This window comes from Macrobrachium nipponense, chromosome 24 (genome assembly GCF_015104395.2).
Source record: "Macrobrachium nipponense isolate FS-2020 chromosome 24, ASM1510439v2, whole genome shotgun sequence".
NCBI lineage: Eukaryota > Metazoa > Arthropoda > Malacostraca > Decapoda > Palaemonidae > Macrobrachium > Macrobrachium nipponense.
Genome location: NC_061091.1, coordinates 5,690,511 through 5,707,665, shown reverse-complemented (window position 1 = coordinate 5,707,665; position 17,155 = coordinate 5,690,511). Strand labels below are relative to the sequence as shown.

At 42.2% G+C, this 17,155-nt stretch overlaps 2 protein-coding genes and 1 pseudogene across 2 annotated transcripts in view; all 3 read right to left on the bottom strand.

Annotated features, from left to right (window-relative positions):
* LOC135205775 (trypsin alpha-3-like) overlaps positions 1-17,155 on the bottom strand; it is a 281,700-nt gene that overhangs the window by 205,146 nt on the left and 59,399 nt on the right. The window lies entirely within an intron of this gene.
* LOC135204158 (hemocyanin-like) lies at positions 10,018-11,533 on the bottom strand. The gene is made up of 3 exons (XM_064234197.1): positions 11,521-11,533; positions 10,718-11,242; positions 10,018-10,518 (listed from the first exon to the last, which is right to left on the bottom strand). Exons 1-3 carry the CDS (start codon positions 11,531-11,533, stop codon positions 10,097-10,099), a joined length of 960 nt encoding a protein of 319 aa, XP_064090267.1. The 3' UTR covers positions 10,018-10,096.
* On the bottom strand, positions 11,606-13,866 carry LOC135203717 (hemocyanin-like; annotated as a pseudogene).

Genomic DNA, 17,155 nt, shown 5'->3' with positions numbered 1-17,155 from the left:
TATATTTAAATGAGGGTTAGTATTACAATGCTAGGGGTTAGAGGGTTAGTGCTACTGGCAGGGATCGGGCTGGCTACCCTTCTCTGGGTAGGTGCCAGGATCACTCTGCAATTGAATGCGACACTGTACCTCGGGCACAGGTGTCAAGGAGAGCATGTGGTCTTTTGTTAGTATGTTAATGACGTCCCTCTTCTTCTTCTTCTTATTCCGCCAGGACCTGGCTATACCAGTCCTTGGAGTAGACGGAGGCACCGACTCTGGGGAAAGGCCAGAAACGCCGGCAGGAGCAGAGGCAGTGGTAGCCTGAGGGATTGCAGGAGACCCTACCCTACTTGGTATCTGCAGCAACCGTCGTAGGGGTGGAACCTACTGCAGGGGAGGCCCTCACTACTCCGGCTGCTGCGACAAGCCGTCGTAAGGGGAAAACTCCAGGCTGACTCCATGGTCGGGCAGTTCCTGGTTTTTCCAGAGGAGGTATGAAGGTTAGGTCTGCCGGCACTAGCTCGGGGCCAGGGCGCAGAAGTCAAGTTCTTCGGTGGTGGCTCTACGCCCAGGCTGGACGGAGCTTGCACTGCTCAGTGCTGCCAAGTGTGTACTGGCAGAGAGTTTGAGGTCGAACTGGACCTGTGACGGGTACCGGAGGTGCAATACCTCTCAGCGTGCCCTTGGAAATGGGAGACAGAGGCTCCTGTCTCTTTTGGAAGGCCAAGCCTTGTGGAAAGTGGACATTGTCCGCTGCTGGTAGTCGGCTAGGGCACCTAGGCCAATTCGTGGAGTGCCCTATTACGTTTACAGGTCTTGCAACGGAACTGTGAATGGTCAATCTCCCTCCTGGTAACGGGGGAGACTGTGGTGGATGTACTTCCTAGAGGAAGTAGAATTTCGGTGACTCCTTGCTTGGAGTGAATTGACATGGGGTAGGACCCTAGGCTTTTGAATTGTGAGGGAGACTTCATGTCCTGCCCTAGGAGGAGGTCGTAACCTCCTGGGATGTAGCTTGCAACTGCAAGAGTACATTCTTTGGAGAAGTGAGGTCTAGTGGACCCTCAATTGGACGGTCGGAAGGATCAGTTTAATGTGATTGATACCTTAAATGGTGATTCAATCGACGTCTATCAACATTAGCCCCTCGGGGAATTCTGTCTTCCTGTATCAGGGAGACTTGAGCGCCAGAGTCGTCGTAGGCTCTGACGTGGCTTGGCTGATAATGACTTTGGAGGGGTGCGACGGTTATAGGGCCCTTAGCTGGGGGTCCATAGAGAAGAAGGATTAGTAATGGCCATTGTGACGCAGGAATATTGTGGTTCGCGCACCCTCCGTAGTTGGCAGATGTGACCCTTGCGGCCACAGTCTCGGCAGAACTTGTTCCAGAACCTCTTCCGTGGCACATGGATGATAAGGCCGAGATGCCCCCACAGGTTGCGGAATCTGCGGAGTCACCAAGGCTGGCAGTGTGCTCTGGCACAGGTGAAGAGTCCTCTGTTGGATCACCCTCGGAAACAAGTCCGGGGTCAACTGTGGGCTTACCTCTTCCAAAGGGGAGGAGGTAGGCGGTAAAAAGGTAAAAGGCTGGCAGGATGCGGCAGGAATTTCTATCTCCGGCACTGGGATCAGGACCAGGTTCGCAAATCGAAAGGATGTCAGGCTGACCAGAGACAGCGGGACTAAGAGAGACAGTGGGTGCAGGGCTGGAAGCTGGCAGAGTGGCTTGAGCTAGGATACTCTCCTTACGGGCCTTCTCCCGCTTGATGTCGAGTTCCTTCTCCTTGAGAGCGAGCTCATGCTTTCGCTCCTCTTCCCTTGCTTCCTTTCTGCTCTTTTCTTTCTCTCTGCTTCTCCGGCTTTTCTCTGGTTTTCCCTTTCTTCCTTTTCTTGCAGGAGCACGGCAGCCTGCTGCGCCTTTATCCACTGGTATAGTGCTGGTCCAGTGTAACCGGCCTCCTTGACCCAGAAGCTATGAGACTCGAGCCTCTCGAGCTCTACGCAAAGAAGTCACGGGAAGCAGGGGAAGACATTTCCCTTAGGCTGCAGTAGAGGCTGATGAAAATGAAAATAATGGCCAGGAAGGGTACGGAATGGAATAGGAGTGCCTACTGTGGAAAGTGGCACTCACTCGGAAAGGTGTTCTGCGACGTGTATGAGAAAAAGTCTGAGAAGACTGGGTGCTCTGTGGCACTTGGGAAGTGTCCCGTAAGTGTGGCACTTCTGGATTGGCACCTTCTAAAGAGGTGAAAAAATCAAATGGAGTGTACGGCGTACGTCACACTTAAGGGCGTTCCTAAGTTGGGAGACGCTGGGGAATGGGCTACCCTGTACGTCTGTACAGGTGCGCGGCCTTATGAGGAGGCGTCCTTGGGCAGCACTAGTAGTGCTGGTGTTGCGGCACTTTGGGGAGGCGTTCCCATTAGGATGGTCCGAAAGATCACTGATCCTCGTACACGGACATTAATGAATTGGGCGTTCCGTAAGGACGGACACGCAGGTTTGTCAGCACTTAGGGCTGGTATTGCGGCACTTCTGGGAGGCGTTCCCTTGTTGAGTGTTCCGAAGGATCACTGACCCTTGTACTGGACACACTAGTTACTTGGGCGTTCCGTAAGGACGGACACGCAGGTTTAATGGCTATCTGTACGGCCTGTACAGGTGCAATGGCACTTATGGAGGCTGGAGCACTGGTATCGTGCTGGTGTGTCCCGGACACTACATGCAGTATACTTAAATATACTGAAGTGAAATGGCACTGCTCATGGCAGAGGGTAATAGTGACGAGAGAAAGTAAAAAGGTGGGAGTACTTCAGCAGCCAGTCGATGGACAGTGTCAAGAATTAGTGGCACTGTAAATGGTAAGACCTGACGTGCACTGGTGGTGGCAGTCCTAAACAAACTGGTTAACGACTTCCTGTCTGGAAGTATGAATTGCGTGGCACACTGTGCGAATTGTGCTTGCGGTACACGCAAGTCTTTTGGGATAAAAATGAACAAGACCACTCGGGCAACGACAGGTAATGGAAATTTTAGAAATGCTCAGTCCCTCGCTGAAGTACTCGATAAATGAAATAAATAAATGCTTGCAAACTGCAATGGACACATGCGCGTACGTATCACGCTGTGTAAATGAAAGACACAAGAGACTAAAATAATGTTAATTCTGCATGCTATAATTAATGGTAAGATGTAGTACTCTTGGCTTCGTGAATACTGTGTTCTGGTTTTCTCTCTCTCTCTCTCTCGGAGAGGGTGAAAAATGATATATGAATGAACTCCCTTATATTTGAATTGAACTACTAATGTTAGTTTAATATGACGCAACTTGTTGTTAAATGATCTACTTACGTTAACGTTTTTTTGTGAAAGAATTGCTTTTGATAACGTTTTATGAAAAATGATAACGCGCTCGCGGTGAACGATGTTTACGTTAATGTTAGCGGCTTGCGCTTATGAAATGATTTGCGTTTCGATATGAATTTTACAAAGACGCGGTTTTACGTTAACAATTCTTGCAAGTGACTCTACTTTAAGATTTACGTTAACTTTACGTAAGGACAAGTGAAAAATTACGGTAAGGATTTGAAAACGATGTTAGCAAACAATTGTAAATGAGGTTACGTTAAGTGAAATGAAATTTTCGCTCAGCGCGCGAGTGAGCGATGCGAGGTGAAACACGTGAGGCGAGAAGAGCGGGTTAGCACCACGTGCTAGCATTGATGGCGAATCAGCTGATTCTCTGTAAATGCGAAGGCAATTTACACACAAAAAAATACTACTTTCTTATTCAAGGCGAATTACGTTAATTTTTTTCTGGCAGGACGATAGATACTAGTACAGACATTGATATTATTTACGTTAAAACTTCGTGACTTACGTTACTTTGCTTAAATTGTTTAGACAATGTTGAAAGAGGAAACAAACATGGCTGCCGCTGTGAATGAGACGAAGGTTGGGGGGGGGGGGGAGGGAGGTTGAGACCGCGCAGGCCGCGAGAATGCTCTAAGCTGAATTTAAGCTGAGAGTAGCGGTTACCAACACTTGGAATGAAGACTAAGTTAAAAATGGATACCCTAACATATCACAGACAAAAGAATTGTACACTTCTTTTGCCGTAACTATTAGTTAAAAAACACTCCTAACTAGCTAGGCTTCTCATACAGCAATAAACCCTGGCAAAGCACTTCTAGTTTGATCTGGTCCTTTCTGGCATCTATCTGCCACACGTGTTCGTGAGAGATCCTACGAAGACAGCACAAAGTAACAGAAAATTCGCTGGGGCAAATTGTTTGCTCGCCGCTAAAATAAAGCTCTGGCGCATTCGCCGTTTACAATAATAAGATTTCTACCTACGCTCTTTGACCACTTCAAACAATAAAATACTTAAACGTACCTTAAGCTAACATTGGTTATAGAATAATCATATTAATGAATGGAATACCTTACCGTGAGTCAGTGTGTCTTCTTTCCCTGCAAATTGTGCTTGATTTACTTTTTGTAAAATAATTTACAGTTTACGTTTTTACAACGGATAACGCGATTTACAAGCTTTTTTTAAGCAAGCTAGGTTCAATCCTGGCAAGGTCGCCAATGTTACGTATATAGGGCCTTGAGAAGAGCTAGATACGTAACGGAAATAATTGAGGGATTTCAAGAGGGCAATTGCTTGAACTTACCGTAAACTGATAGTTATTAATTTCTTTCTTTAGAGGAAGGTCGCCAGAAAACTCAGCTCGTTACTTTAAAACTATTTATTTACAAAAGGGCCCGTGCTGGCCTGGAGAAAAGTTAAATGATATTGGCCACCACGTTGGGGCTTATAGTCTCATTCAATTCAAGCTGATTTTCATTCACTTGGGTTAATGCACACTTGCGGCAGAGAGACGGCACGTGACTCATGGAATCTGGAAAAGAATCCAGATTAAACGAGATAAAAGAAAAAATTACTTCTTGCTTTGATTAATTAATTCTCTAATACTGGGGAGAAGAACTTTTAAGGTTTCACTGAAGTAGCAATGACTCCATTGGTCTGGGACGATCACACAAGGGGAAGCATGCGGCCATGAGGCAGTGAGAGGGAACAAAGGGATGAATTCCTTTTGTTGCTGGAAATTGAATTGGGAGAATGAGGATCTCAATGATAATAGGTTGGGAGAGACTGGCAATATGCTGTTCCACAAGACGTACCTGGATGTCGTGTTCAGTGGCTCTTTGGAGAAAAGCATGGCCCCTTTGTCTGAGGCCTGGGTCATCGGCGCGCCACTCACACCCTGGGTAGGCCTAACAGGGAAGGCAGGTAATTTGACCTCTGTCGAGATCACGTGTCTCGCAGCGACTGAGACAGAATCCAGTTGGGTTGCTTGGGGGTTGGAGGTCAGCTTAACCCCCCCACGATTAGGCAAATCCTTGGAAAGCAAGCATACAGCCAGCAGAGGGGTCACAGGAAAAGAGAGCTTAAGGGTATAGTCTAAGACAAGTACCAATCTGCCTACACCCTTCCCTTTTGAGATACGTCCTACAGCTGATAAAAGACTCTTTTCCCCCCAACTGGGGAACTTCCTATCTCTAGCTGGCGGGTTTTGGGTTTCCCGCGGTTACTAAAATCAGCTGATATTCTAAAGAAATGGCTGCCGTTTTCCAAATCAAATTATTTAGTTAATTGCGGGGTAGACGAACGATCTATAAACGTCACAATATATATATTAGATATATATATATATATATATTTATATATATATATATATATATATCTCGAGCTACAATGTCCTTTAATATCTAATTTGCTCTACCTCGGAATTAATATATTTTCATATATGCTTAAAACGAAGGGGAATTTTTTCTCGATAATAGATTTGCCTGGACCAGGGCGCGAACCTATGGATCCTTTCAAACCCAGGAACGTCAGTGAAGCTTTTACCTACTACACCACCGCGAGAGGCTAAAAGTTCATGTCGCCTCTCACCTCATATACCTTTCCGCGCGCAGGTAATTAGTGGTTTGGAGACAACATCAAACCCACCTCGACTCCAGTAGTGTTTGTAGTGCTTTTGACAGCACGTAGCCAATCTATAAGTCATATCACCATTTCCGTGATTCATATACAAATATCGAGCTACAATGTCCTTTAATATCTAATTCGCTCTACCTCGGAATTAATAATTATTTCATATATGCTTAACCGAAGGGGAATTTTTTCTCGATAATAGATTTGCCTGGACCAGGGCGCGAACCTATGGATCCTTTCAAACCCAGGAACGTCAGTGAAGCTTTTACCTACTACACCACCGCGAGAGGCTAAAAGTTCATGTCGCCTCTCACCCTCATATACCTTTCGCGCGCAGGTTAATTAGTGGTTTGGAGACAACATCAAACCCACCTCGACTCCGGTAGTGTTTGTAGTGCTTTTGACAGCACGTAGCCAATCTATAAGTCATATCACATTTCCGTGATTCATATACATATATCGAGCTACAATGTCCTTTTTTAATATCTAATTCGCTTAAGCATATATGAATATATTAATTCCGAGGTAGAGCGAATTAGATATTAAAGGACATTGTAGCTCGATATATGTATATGAATCACGGAAATGTGATATGACTTATAGATTGGCTACGTGCTGTCAAAAGCACTACAAACACTACCGGAGTCGAGGTGGGTTGATGTTGTCTCCAAACCACTAATTACCTGCGCGCAAAAGGTATATGAGGGTGAGAGGCGACATGAACTTTTAGGCCTCTCGCGGTGGTGTATAGGTAAAAGCTTCGCTGACGTTCCTGGGTTTGAAAGGATCCATAGGTTCGCGCCTTGGTCCAGGCAAATCTATTATTGAGAAAAAATTCCCTTCGGTTAAGCATATATGAAAATATATTAATTCCGAGGTAGAGCGAATTAGATATTAAAGGACATTGTAGCTCGATATATGTATATGAATCACGGAAAATGGTGATATTGACTTAATTACACTAAAAGATTGGACGGAAATGTGATATGACTATAGATTGGCTACGTGCTGGTCAAACCGCCACTACATTAAACACTACGGAGGTCGAGGTGGGTTGATGTTGTCTCCAAAACCACTATTACCTGCGCGCGAAAAGGTATATGAGGGTGATGAGGCGACATGAACTTTTAGGCCTTCTCGCGGTGGTGTAGTAGGTAAAAGCTTCACTGACGTTCCTGGGTTTGAAAGGATCCAATAGGTTCGCGCGGCCCTGGTCCAGGCAAATCTATTATCGAGAAAAAAAACAAAAAATTCCCCTTCGGTAAGCATATATGAAAATATAGGTTAATTCGAGGTAGAGCGAATTAGATATTAAAGGACATTGTAGCTCGATTATATGTTTATATGAATCACGGAAATGTGATATGACTTATAGATTTTTGCTACGTGCTGTTCAAAAGGCACTACAAACACTTACCCCTGGAGTCGAGGTGGGTTTGATGTTGTCTCCAAACACTAATTACCTGCGCGCGAAAGGTATATGGGGGAGTGAGAGGCGACATGAACTTTTAGCCTCTCGCGGTGGTAGTAGGTAAAAGCTTCACTGACGTTCCTGGGTTTGGAAAAGGATCCATAGGTTCGCGCCTGGTCCAGGCAAATCTATTATCGAGAAAAAAAAAAATTCCCCTTCGGTTAAGACATATGATGATATTTAATTCCGAGGTAGAGCGAATTAGATATTAAAGGACATTGTAGCTCGATATATGTAGGATGAATCACGGAAAATGTGATATGACGTTATAGATTGGCTACGTGCTGTCAAAAAGCACTACAAACACTACTGGAGTCGATGGTTGGGTTGATGTTGTCTCCAAACCACTAATTACCTGCGAAGCGAAAGGTATATGAGGGTGAGAGGCGACATGAACTTTTAGCCTCTCGCGGTGGTGTAGTAGGTAAAAGCTTTCACTGACGTTCCTGGGTTTTGAAAGTAAATCCATAGGTTTGGCGCTCCAGGCAAATCTATTTTCGAGATTCCCCTTCGCATTTTCTATATTCGAGAAAAAATTCCCCTTCGGTTAAGCATATATGAAAAAGTATATTAATTCCGACTGGTAGAGCGGGAATTAGATTATTAAAGGAAATTGTATCGCCGATATATGTATAATGAATCACGGAAATGTGAATTTGATCTTATAGATTGGCTACGTTGGCTGTCAAAAAAAGCACTACCAAAACACCTACCGGGAGTCGAGGTGGGTTGATGTTTGTCGCTCCAAACCACTAATTACCCTTCGCGAGGGGAAAGGTATATGAAGGTTGGTGAGAGGGCGACATGAAACTTTTTAGCCCTCTCGCTGTGTGGGTGGTTGGTAGATAGGTAAAAGCTTCACCTAGACGTTCCTGGGTTTGAAAGGATCCATTAGGGTTTAGCAGCCCATGGTCCAGGCAAATCTATTATCGAGAAAAAAATTCCCCTTCGGTTAAGCATATATGAAAATATGTTAATTCCCGGTAGAGCGAATTAGATATTAAAGGACATTGTAGCTCGATATATGTATATGAATACGGAAATGTGATATGACTTATAGATTGGCTACGTGCTGTCAAAAGCACTACAAACCCTACCAGAGTCGAGGTGGGTTGATGTTGCTCCAAACCACTAATTACCTGCGCGCGAAAGGTATATGAGGGTGAGAGGCGACATGAACTTTTAGCCTCTCGCTGGTGGTGTAGTAGGTAAAAGCTTCGCTGACGTTCCTGGGTTTGAAAGGATCCATAGCGTTCGCGCCCTGGTCCAGGCAAATCTATTATCGAGAAAAAAATTCCCCTTCGGTTAAGCATATATGAAAATATATTATTCCGGGAGGTAGAGCGAATTAGATATTAAAGGACATTGTAGCTCGATATATGTATTATGAATCACGGAAATGTGATATGACTTATAGATGGCTACGTGCTGTCAAAAAGCACTACAAAAGCACATACCGGAGTCGAGGTGGTTGATGTTGTCTCCAAACCACTAATTACCTGCGCGCGAAAGGTATATGAGGGTGAGAGGCGACATGAAACTTTTAGCCTCTCGGCGGTGGTGTAGTAGGTAAAAGCTTCACTGACGTTCCTGGGTTTGAAAGGATCCATAGGTTCGCGGCCCTGGTCCAGGCAAAAAATCTATTTAATCGAGAAAAAAATTCCCCTTCGGTTAAGCATATATGAAAATATATTAATTCCGAGGTAGAGCGAATTAGATATTAAAGGACATTGTAGCTCGATATATGTATATGAATCACGGAAATGTGATATGATTATTTATATATCAATATATATATAATTTAATTATAAATATATATATTATATATATATATACTATATATATAGATATATATATAAATTATATATATATATATTATATAATATATATATATATATATATATATATATAGTATATATATATATTGTCTGGTAAACTTTCCCAGAAGCTATTTGTAAGTAACTGATCGATTGATGCCAAAACACTGACCGTGCTCAAACAGCTCTTTGCTAAACAAAACAAAATAGTTCTTTTCATTAAAAGCCTTGTTTTATATTTTGCTATCAGTTCAAAGAATATTGGTAATTAGATTTTAGAAGCCTTGCTAAATAGAAAAAAAAAATCTTGTTTACATTTCTTGTTTTGCAAAAAAAGAAATATCACTTGAGATTTTACACAAACATCGTACATCAGATTAACTTTGTAGTATTTCTTAGGAAAACAAATAGCTTGTCTTAGGTATATATGTGTGTGTGTTTCACACAAAAAGGACATATTTAGTAGCTTTGAATGTGCTGGTAAATATAATTATATGAATGAAAGCAATAACTGAAGGACAAAATTCCTCATGGGATTCCAGTGACCAAATAATTTTTTATATAGCAAATGATTGAAGAAAATCAAAGGCCAATAACCAAATACAACCATCTTTTCAATTACTTTTTATTGCATTCTTCATTATCGAGAAATTATAAAACAAGCATACATCTTCAAGTGTAGTGAAGGCTTGAGGAACTAAGATTAATACCTGCTGTCAAAAGTGACAGACAGTGAAAGAAGCTTTATTGTTATAATTTAAAAACAGTCCATTGGGAACAGCTGTGTGCCATATAGCCGATAGGAAAATGTTGAGAAATCTAATTCTCTTCGTGGTAGACTTTTACAATTTTGTATTTGAAGTTGGGAGTTTCGTCAAATACCCTCCTATCAGGAATGTGCCGATCCAGTGGGAAGCCCATGGGTCGCTTATCCGGGTACAGTTCGCCATGGGACCCACAGTGGGCGTGGCTTCCACCATGCTCATTGACAGCAGCATCGCCATGAACAGCGTCATAGGATCCGTCTGTGACAGCCAAGACCAGCGCAAATTCCATGCCATCTCTCTTTCCCTTGGGTAGAAGCATTCTGTTGGGGATGCCACATGATCTCTTGTACTGGAATGCAGCCAAGGTTCTACCTGCGTCTGCTGCGTCAATGAGAGTCTGGAAGGATGGTGTGTCAGGAATAGTGACGGATGATTCGCTGGATCTTCTGGTAATGCGATTTGATCCTGGTGATACTGGAAGGAGGAGAAATGTCATTTTTATGGCATGAACTAACTGAAATTATATGAGGCCAAGTTAAGATTATAAAGGTAAAACCAAACAGTTATATATATTAAGATCTGAGACATCAATTGAATAAATATTTATGTGGCATAAATGCACCAATAATTCTGAGATTCTAATTACAATATATCAACATATCATAAGACTTACAGTTCTTCCAAAACTTATCCAATTCAATGCACTGCCATTGACCATCAGTGAGGGTGTATTCTATGTTGTTGTTGTCGTACTGGGGACATAAGAAGATGCGGAAGGTAGCAAGCACACTTCTGCCGTTGTTGTTGTTAACATCAGCCACAAAGGAGAATTCCTGATAATTCAGTCGACGAACACTAGCCTTTAGATCGACTTCCTGAATGCCCTGAGCACTATCAACTGCATTTCGTAGATCAAATTCATAATCCTCAAAATATGTCTTGAGATCTCTGTCAACATCAATACCCAATACAGAAACGCCAGGGAAGACCAGCTCTTCTGATGTGTATGGAGGAAGTGAGTCTTTGTGCTCTTTGAAGATATTGTCCATATACTTGTGAAGTCTGAAGAAACTTGGGTCTCGTGTGGCTGTTTCAAAGTGTTCCATCACACCAGGAGGCATATTGTACTTGCCTTGAGGGTCGCTTTGGCGACTGAGCATAATGTGAGCGAGATTTTTAATTGATAATAAACTTTTTCCTCTCGTGGTTTCGAACCAGCGCACAAAGGTGAAACCAGGCCAATTTCTCAGTAAAACAATACTAGCTTGTCTTCTTTATATATGTGTGTGCGTGTGTTTCTCATAAAAATGACATATTTAGTAGCTTTGAATCCTTTTCTAAACGGCAAGGATGTGCTGGTAAATATATATATGAATGCAAAGCAATAACTGAAGGACAAAATTCCTCATGGGATTCCAGTGACCAAAATAATTTTTTATATAGACAAATGATTGAAGAAAATCAAAGGCCAATTACCAAATACAACCATTTTTTCAATTACTTTTTATTGCATTCTTCATCATCGAGAGATTACAAAACAGTGTTGTGAAGGCTTGAAGAATTGAGTGACAGACAGTGAAAGAAGCTACAATGTTATATTTTGAAAACAGTCCATTGGGAACAGCTGTGTGCCATATAACCGATAGGAAAATGTTGAGAAATCTAATTCTCTTCGTGGTAGACTTTTACAATTTTGTATTTGAAGTTGGGAGTTTCGTCAAATACCCTCCTATCAGGAATGTGCCGATCCAGTGGGAAGCCCATGGGTCGCTTATCCGGGTACAGTTCGCCATGGGACCCACAGTGGGCGTGGCTTCCACCATGCTCATTGACAGCAGCATCGCCATGAACAGCGTCATAGGATCCGTCTGTGACAGCCAAGACCAGCGCAAATTCCATGCCATCTCTCTTTCCCTTGGGTAGAAGCATTCTGTTGGGGATGCCACATGATCTCTTGTACTGGAATGCAGCCAAGGTTCTACCTGCGTCTGCTGCGTCAATGAGAGTCTGGAAGGATGGTGTGTCAGGAATAGTGACGGATGATTCGCTGGATCTTCTGGTAATGCGATTTGATCCTGGTGATACTGGAAGGAGGAGAAATGTCATTTTTATGGCATGAACTAACTGAAATTATATGAGGCCAAGTTAAGATTATAAAGGTAAAACCAAACAGTTATATATATTAAGATCTGAGACATCAATTGAATAAATATTTATGTGGCATAAATGCACCAATAATTCTGAGATTCTAATTACAATATATCAACATATCATAAGACTTACAGTTCTTCCAAAACTTATCCAATTCAATGCACTGCCATTGACCATCAGTGAGGGTGTATTCTATGTTGTTGTTGTCGTACTGGGGACATAAGAAGATGCGGAAGGTAGCAAGCACACTTCTGCCGTTGTTGTTGTTAACATCAGCCACAAAGGAGAATTCCTGATAATTCAGTCGACGAACACTAGCCTTTAGATCGACTTCCTGAATGCCCTGAGCACTATCAACTGCATTTCGTAGATCAAATTCATAATCCTCAAAATATGTCTTGAGATCTCTGTCAACATCAATACCCAATACAGAAACACCAGGGAAGACCAGCTCTTCTGATGTGTATGGAGGAAGTGAGTCTTTGTGCTCTTTGAAGATATTGTCCATATACTTGTGAAGTCTGAAGAAACTTGGGTCTCGTGTGGCTGTTTCAAAGTGTTCCATCACACCAGGAGGCATATTGTACTTGCCTTGAGGGTCGCTTTGGCGACTGAGCATAATGTGAGCGAGATTATGCAGCTGGCCATAATACTGGACGTTGGGACTGTACACTGAGGACTCGATGATATCTCCCAGTTTTTCAATTCCACTGTCATTCATGAAATGTCCAATTTTGGTGCCCCCCATCTTTTGCAAGTAATGTTATCCATGGGCAATGGCATCCCGAATTCGACTTTCTGTGATGATCATGTCTCGAACCCTGGCCACACCTTCGACATCTTGGAAAACTATGTTGTCGGGGCGAGATGGAAATTCTCCTCCATACTTATATGTGGCTTCAGGTGAAAAGCCTTCAACAATTGGCTTTTCCCAGTGAAGTTCATCGACGATATCGAGCCAGTTGGAAAGACGTTCTGCGTCAAAGCGGACGGTGAGCTGGTGATGAGCCCAAAAGAAGAGTTCACCCTTACGGTCCAAGTTATGTCCATACTTGTCTTCCCACCAGAAGGGATAGTCCATATGCCAAGTCACGTGATGCAGGTTCATTCCAATATCCTCTCCAAAGTAAGCAATGCGCTGCTCTTTGTTTTTCTTTGTGCCTGTGAATTTCATTTCAAACTTGCCTGGGGTGTTCCTCATCTTAGCAGTGTAAGCCTTCTGGATGACCTCACTGTTAGTGAACAAGTGAGGCGTAATTTCATAGAGTGGGGGCAGAATAACCCCATGTCCTAAATCAGAGTGGATGATGGCAGTGTACAGTGCATAGACAAACTGGCCCTCGTTCATGCGCTCACGCCAATAGGCTGCATTTTGAATGAGACTGTTCCACGTCTTGCTCTGCATCAGGACATCGAACAAGAGAAGAGCTTCCTCTCTGTGCCGTTCGTTGAAGAGAGAGAACCAAGTCTTTTGCTGCAAGAGCCTTCCATCCTTATATTCCTGAACCAGTCGATAGACAGCATGACCGCCATCTTTGTAACTGCCGAGGTCAGCTTCTGGGTCAAAGGAAACGGCCACAGTTTTCAGTTCAGGGAACTGTAATTTGTCGTAGATCTTCCATAGGAGACGGTTTATGTCTTGCTGTTTCTTAGCTGTAAAGACATTTAATGAAAAAATGATTATTCCCACACACCATACACTAGATTTATAATGTCTACAAAAATTATGGCAATATGTACTGACTACTGTGAAGATGACTATAGAACATCATCTGTTACAGAATAAATCAAGTTAAGAGCTTTATGAAAGTGTTAACACATGTTTCTCCTGATTCTGCTTTCCATGAGTCACTAACTCAAGGTATGACTGGAGGGTTGGTTCTTCAAGGCAACTTACCTGTATCACCCCCCTGGACGGTGTTCCAGCAAAGCCCGAAGGCCAGCAGTGTCAGGAAGACGAAGGTCCTCATGGTGAACTGCCAAACCTGCAGTTCCTGGTTCTTTATATATCCCCCAGACGAATGGGACGAATAGGCCTATAGAACTCAGCTCCTGTTGTCCTGTATGCTTTTGGACATACAATCTTATCTTTATTTTAAGCCTAAGCTACCTTATGTATAATTTGTTGACAACAGCCTCAAAGACAGATATATTTGGAACTGGAAATTTACCAAGTAAATTCACTCAAGAATTGTCGACTATTTATCATTATCTTCATTAAGAGAATATTAATAGTCATATCCATAATCATGTTAGCAATCATTATTCTTTAAACACACTCTATTCTCCAAATATACTGGTATATAAAAACGGATGTAAATGAACAGAAGAGAGAGAGAGAGAGAGAGAGAGAGAGAGAGAGAGAGAGAGAGAGAGAGAGAGAGAGAGAATTTTTCTTAAAAACAACAGTCACATATACATATATTAGGAGAGACAGAGCACTTCTCGGAAGTGAAGTAACATTCTTAGAGAAAGAGAGAATTTCTGACTTCAGTCTATCTATCTCTCTCTCATCTAAATTTGTTTTATATATCATACATATGGTTATATTTGGATAATAATGTGTGTTCGAATAATATACGACTTCTTACATGATAATGAATATGATTCTTAATATCTCTGATAAAAATACAGCCCTTACAAGATCTCCTTTTGGTAATTGGTCGGCATAATTCTTCACTCTCGATGAATGGAATGAGAGGTCGCCTGTTTACCCGAGTTTTCTTTTTTGTCAACAGGTTTGAACCACAAAAAAACCTCAAAATGTTTACTGAAGGACTTATATCAGTGGTTCCCAACGTGGGGTTTACGTCCCACCGTTTGGGGTTTCTGCCCTTCAGCAGTGTGGGGATTCTGCCTTTTGGCAGGCTGTGTTCTGCCCTTAGGGGTCTGGGTTCTGCCCTATGGCAGGCTGAGGTTCTGCCCTATGGAAGTCTGGGGTTCTGCCCTATGGGAGTCTGGGGTTCTGCCCTATGGCAGGCTGAGGTTCTGCCCTATGGGAGTCTGGGGTTCTGCCCTATGGGAGTCTGGGGTTCTACCCTATGGCAGTCTGGGGATTCTTCCCTATGGTAGTCTGGGGTTTCTGCCTTTTGGCAGTCTGGGGATCTGCCCTTCAGCAGTCTTGGGATCTGCCCTTCAGCAGTCTGGGGTTCTGCCTTTTGGCAGTCTGGGGTTCTGCCCTATGGCAGTCTGGGTATTCTTCCCTATGGCAGTCTGGGGTTTCTGCCTTTCAGCAGTCTGGGGTTCTGCCTTTTGGCAGTCTGGAGTTCTGCCTTTTGGCAGTCTCTGGGGTTCTGCCCTTTGGCAGTCTCTGGGGTTCTGCCCTATGGAAGTCTGGGGATTCTGCCCTTTGGCAGTCTGGGGTTCTACCCTGTGGCAGTCTGGGGATTATGCTCTTTTTTTATGAAATTACTGAGATAGTAATCATGACTTAAAAGGCTGTTGGTGGAAGGATCGTTTAAATGATAAAACAATCTCTGTTAAAATGTAGATTCTATATATATATAACTCAACAAGCTCCTTGGTTTCCTCTCACATCTTGCATAAGCCATCACTTGCAAGACTTTGAAACCGGATGAAAAATCACCAAATGAACCAAGTGACTTATCAACGGGTTATCTGGCGTCGTCGTGACTGCCAAGGCATTGAACAGGAATTCAGGGGACGTAAGACAAAATTCTACACCAATTGTTTCAAGAGCAAGGCAAAAATCTACAACAATTGTTTAAAGACTATTATGTACAATATATATAAGCGTAATCTATCAATAAGGGAATTCCTAAAAGTGAAATTTATTGAAAGTCCTGCTTCTATAGTCAAACTAAAATTCCACTCAACCTATCATATCTATATAAATATACACACACATTACACCACAACACACACACACACACACCACACACACACACACACACATATATATAATATATATAATAATATATATTATAATATATATATAATATATATATGTATATATATTACAAACATCAGCGGTTAAAGGTGGACCATTGGAAACGTTGTAATTAATTTCAATACTTTATTTCCTACGTTTCGTAATATCATTATTACATCTTCAGGGAATCTGTTAAACAATAAATAAAATTGCTTTAAAATTACTTAAAAATTACTTTAAAAATTACTCTAAAATTCAACATTTATAAATTACAACTCAATTAAAAAAACATACAGAAACGAAAACAAAAAAATAAAAAGACCAAAGACCGCTAACCAATCTTATGCCGAGAAGGCAAGAGACAGAATGACAAAACATGAATAAAAGTTAGCTTAGGTACAGTTGTGTGGAGGAGGTCTGGGTATATATTTAACTGGGGAGCCAGTTGTTTAATAAATAATGACTCTAGGATAGGCAGTTCATATGCATTGTTTGCTTGGCCTATGATTCGGAAATGGCTTCTTTCTATATATATTTTACAATTTTTTGAATGGTTTCTTATATTAGAATGTTCGGGATTGGAGAGCCTACAGTCAGTACGGAAACTTAATCCCCGATGAGAGTCGATTCTGACCCGCAGTAACCTCCTCGTGGATCCGACATATGTCCCAGAGTTACACTTAGGGCGAATTATACTTTATAAACCACGTTGGAGGTCAAGAGAGGGTCCAATCGATCTTTATATCTGAAAAAGGAACCGATTGTTAGCGGGTTTATTGGAATTAATTTCAGATTAATGGCACCATAATGTTTGTGAAGAATTTGTGCAAACTTTTTCCGAAAGGAGTCATCATGTAAAAACGGGAATTTGGCATAAAAAGCTAATTTTGGTATTGTACATGGTTTGGCGACATTAGCGAACTGTTTGTTGAGAAACAAACTGAGTTTTTTTTTATAAAACAAAGTCTGTGGGAAGCAATTATTCGTAAAATATCCAAAAAGGAAACTAATTTCTTGGTGGAAAGATTGCCAGTTGGATGTAATAAAAAACGCCCTGTGGAGGAGAGT

What these genes read in the sequence shown, in the direction of transcription:
- LOC135204158 (XM_064234197.1), bottom strand. An exon ending in GGATAAGTTTTGGAAGAACT is followed by an intron (nt 10,519 to 10,717) that starts GTAAGTCTTATG and finishes TCCTCCTTCCAG; the next exon opens with TATCACCAGGATCAAATCGC.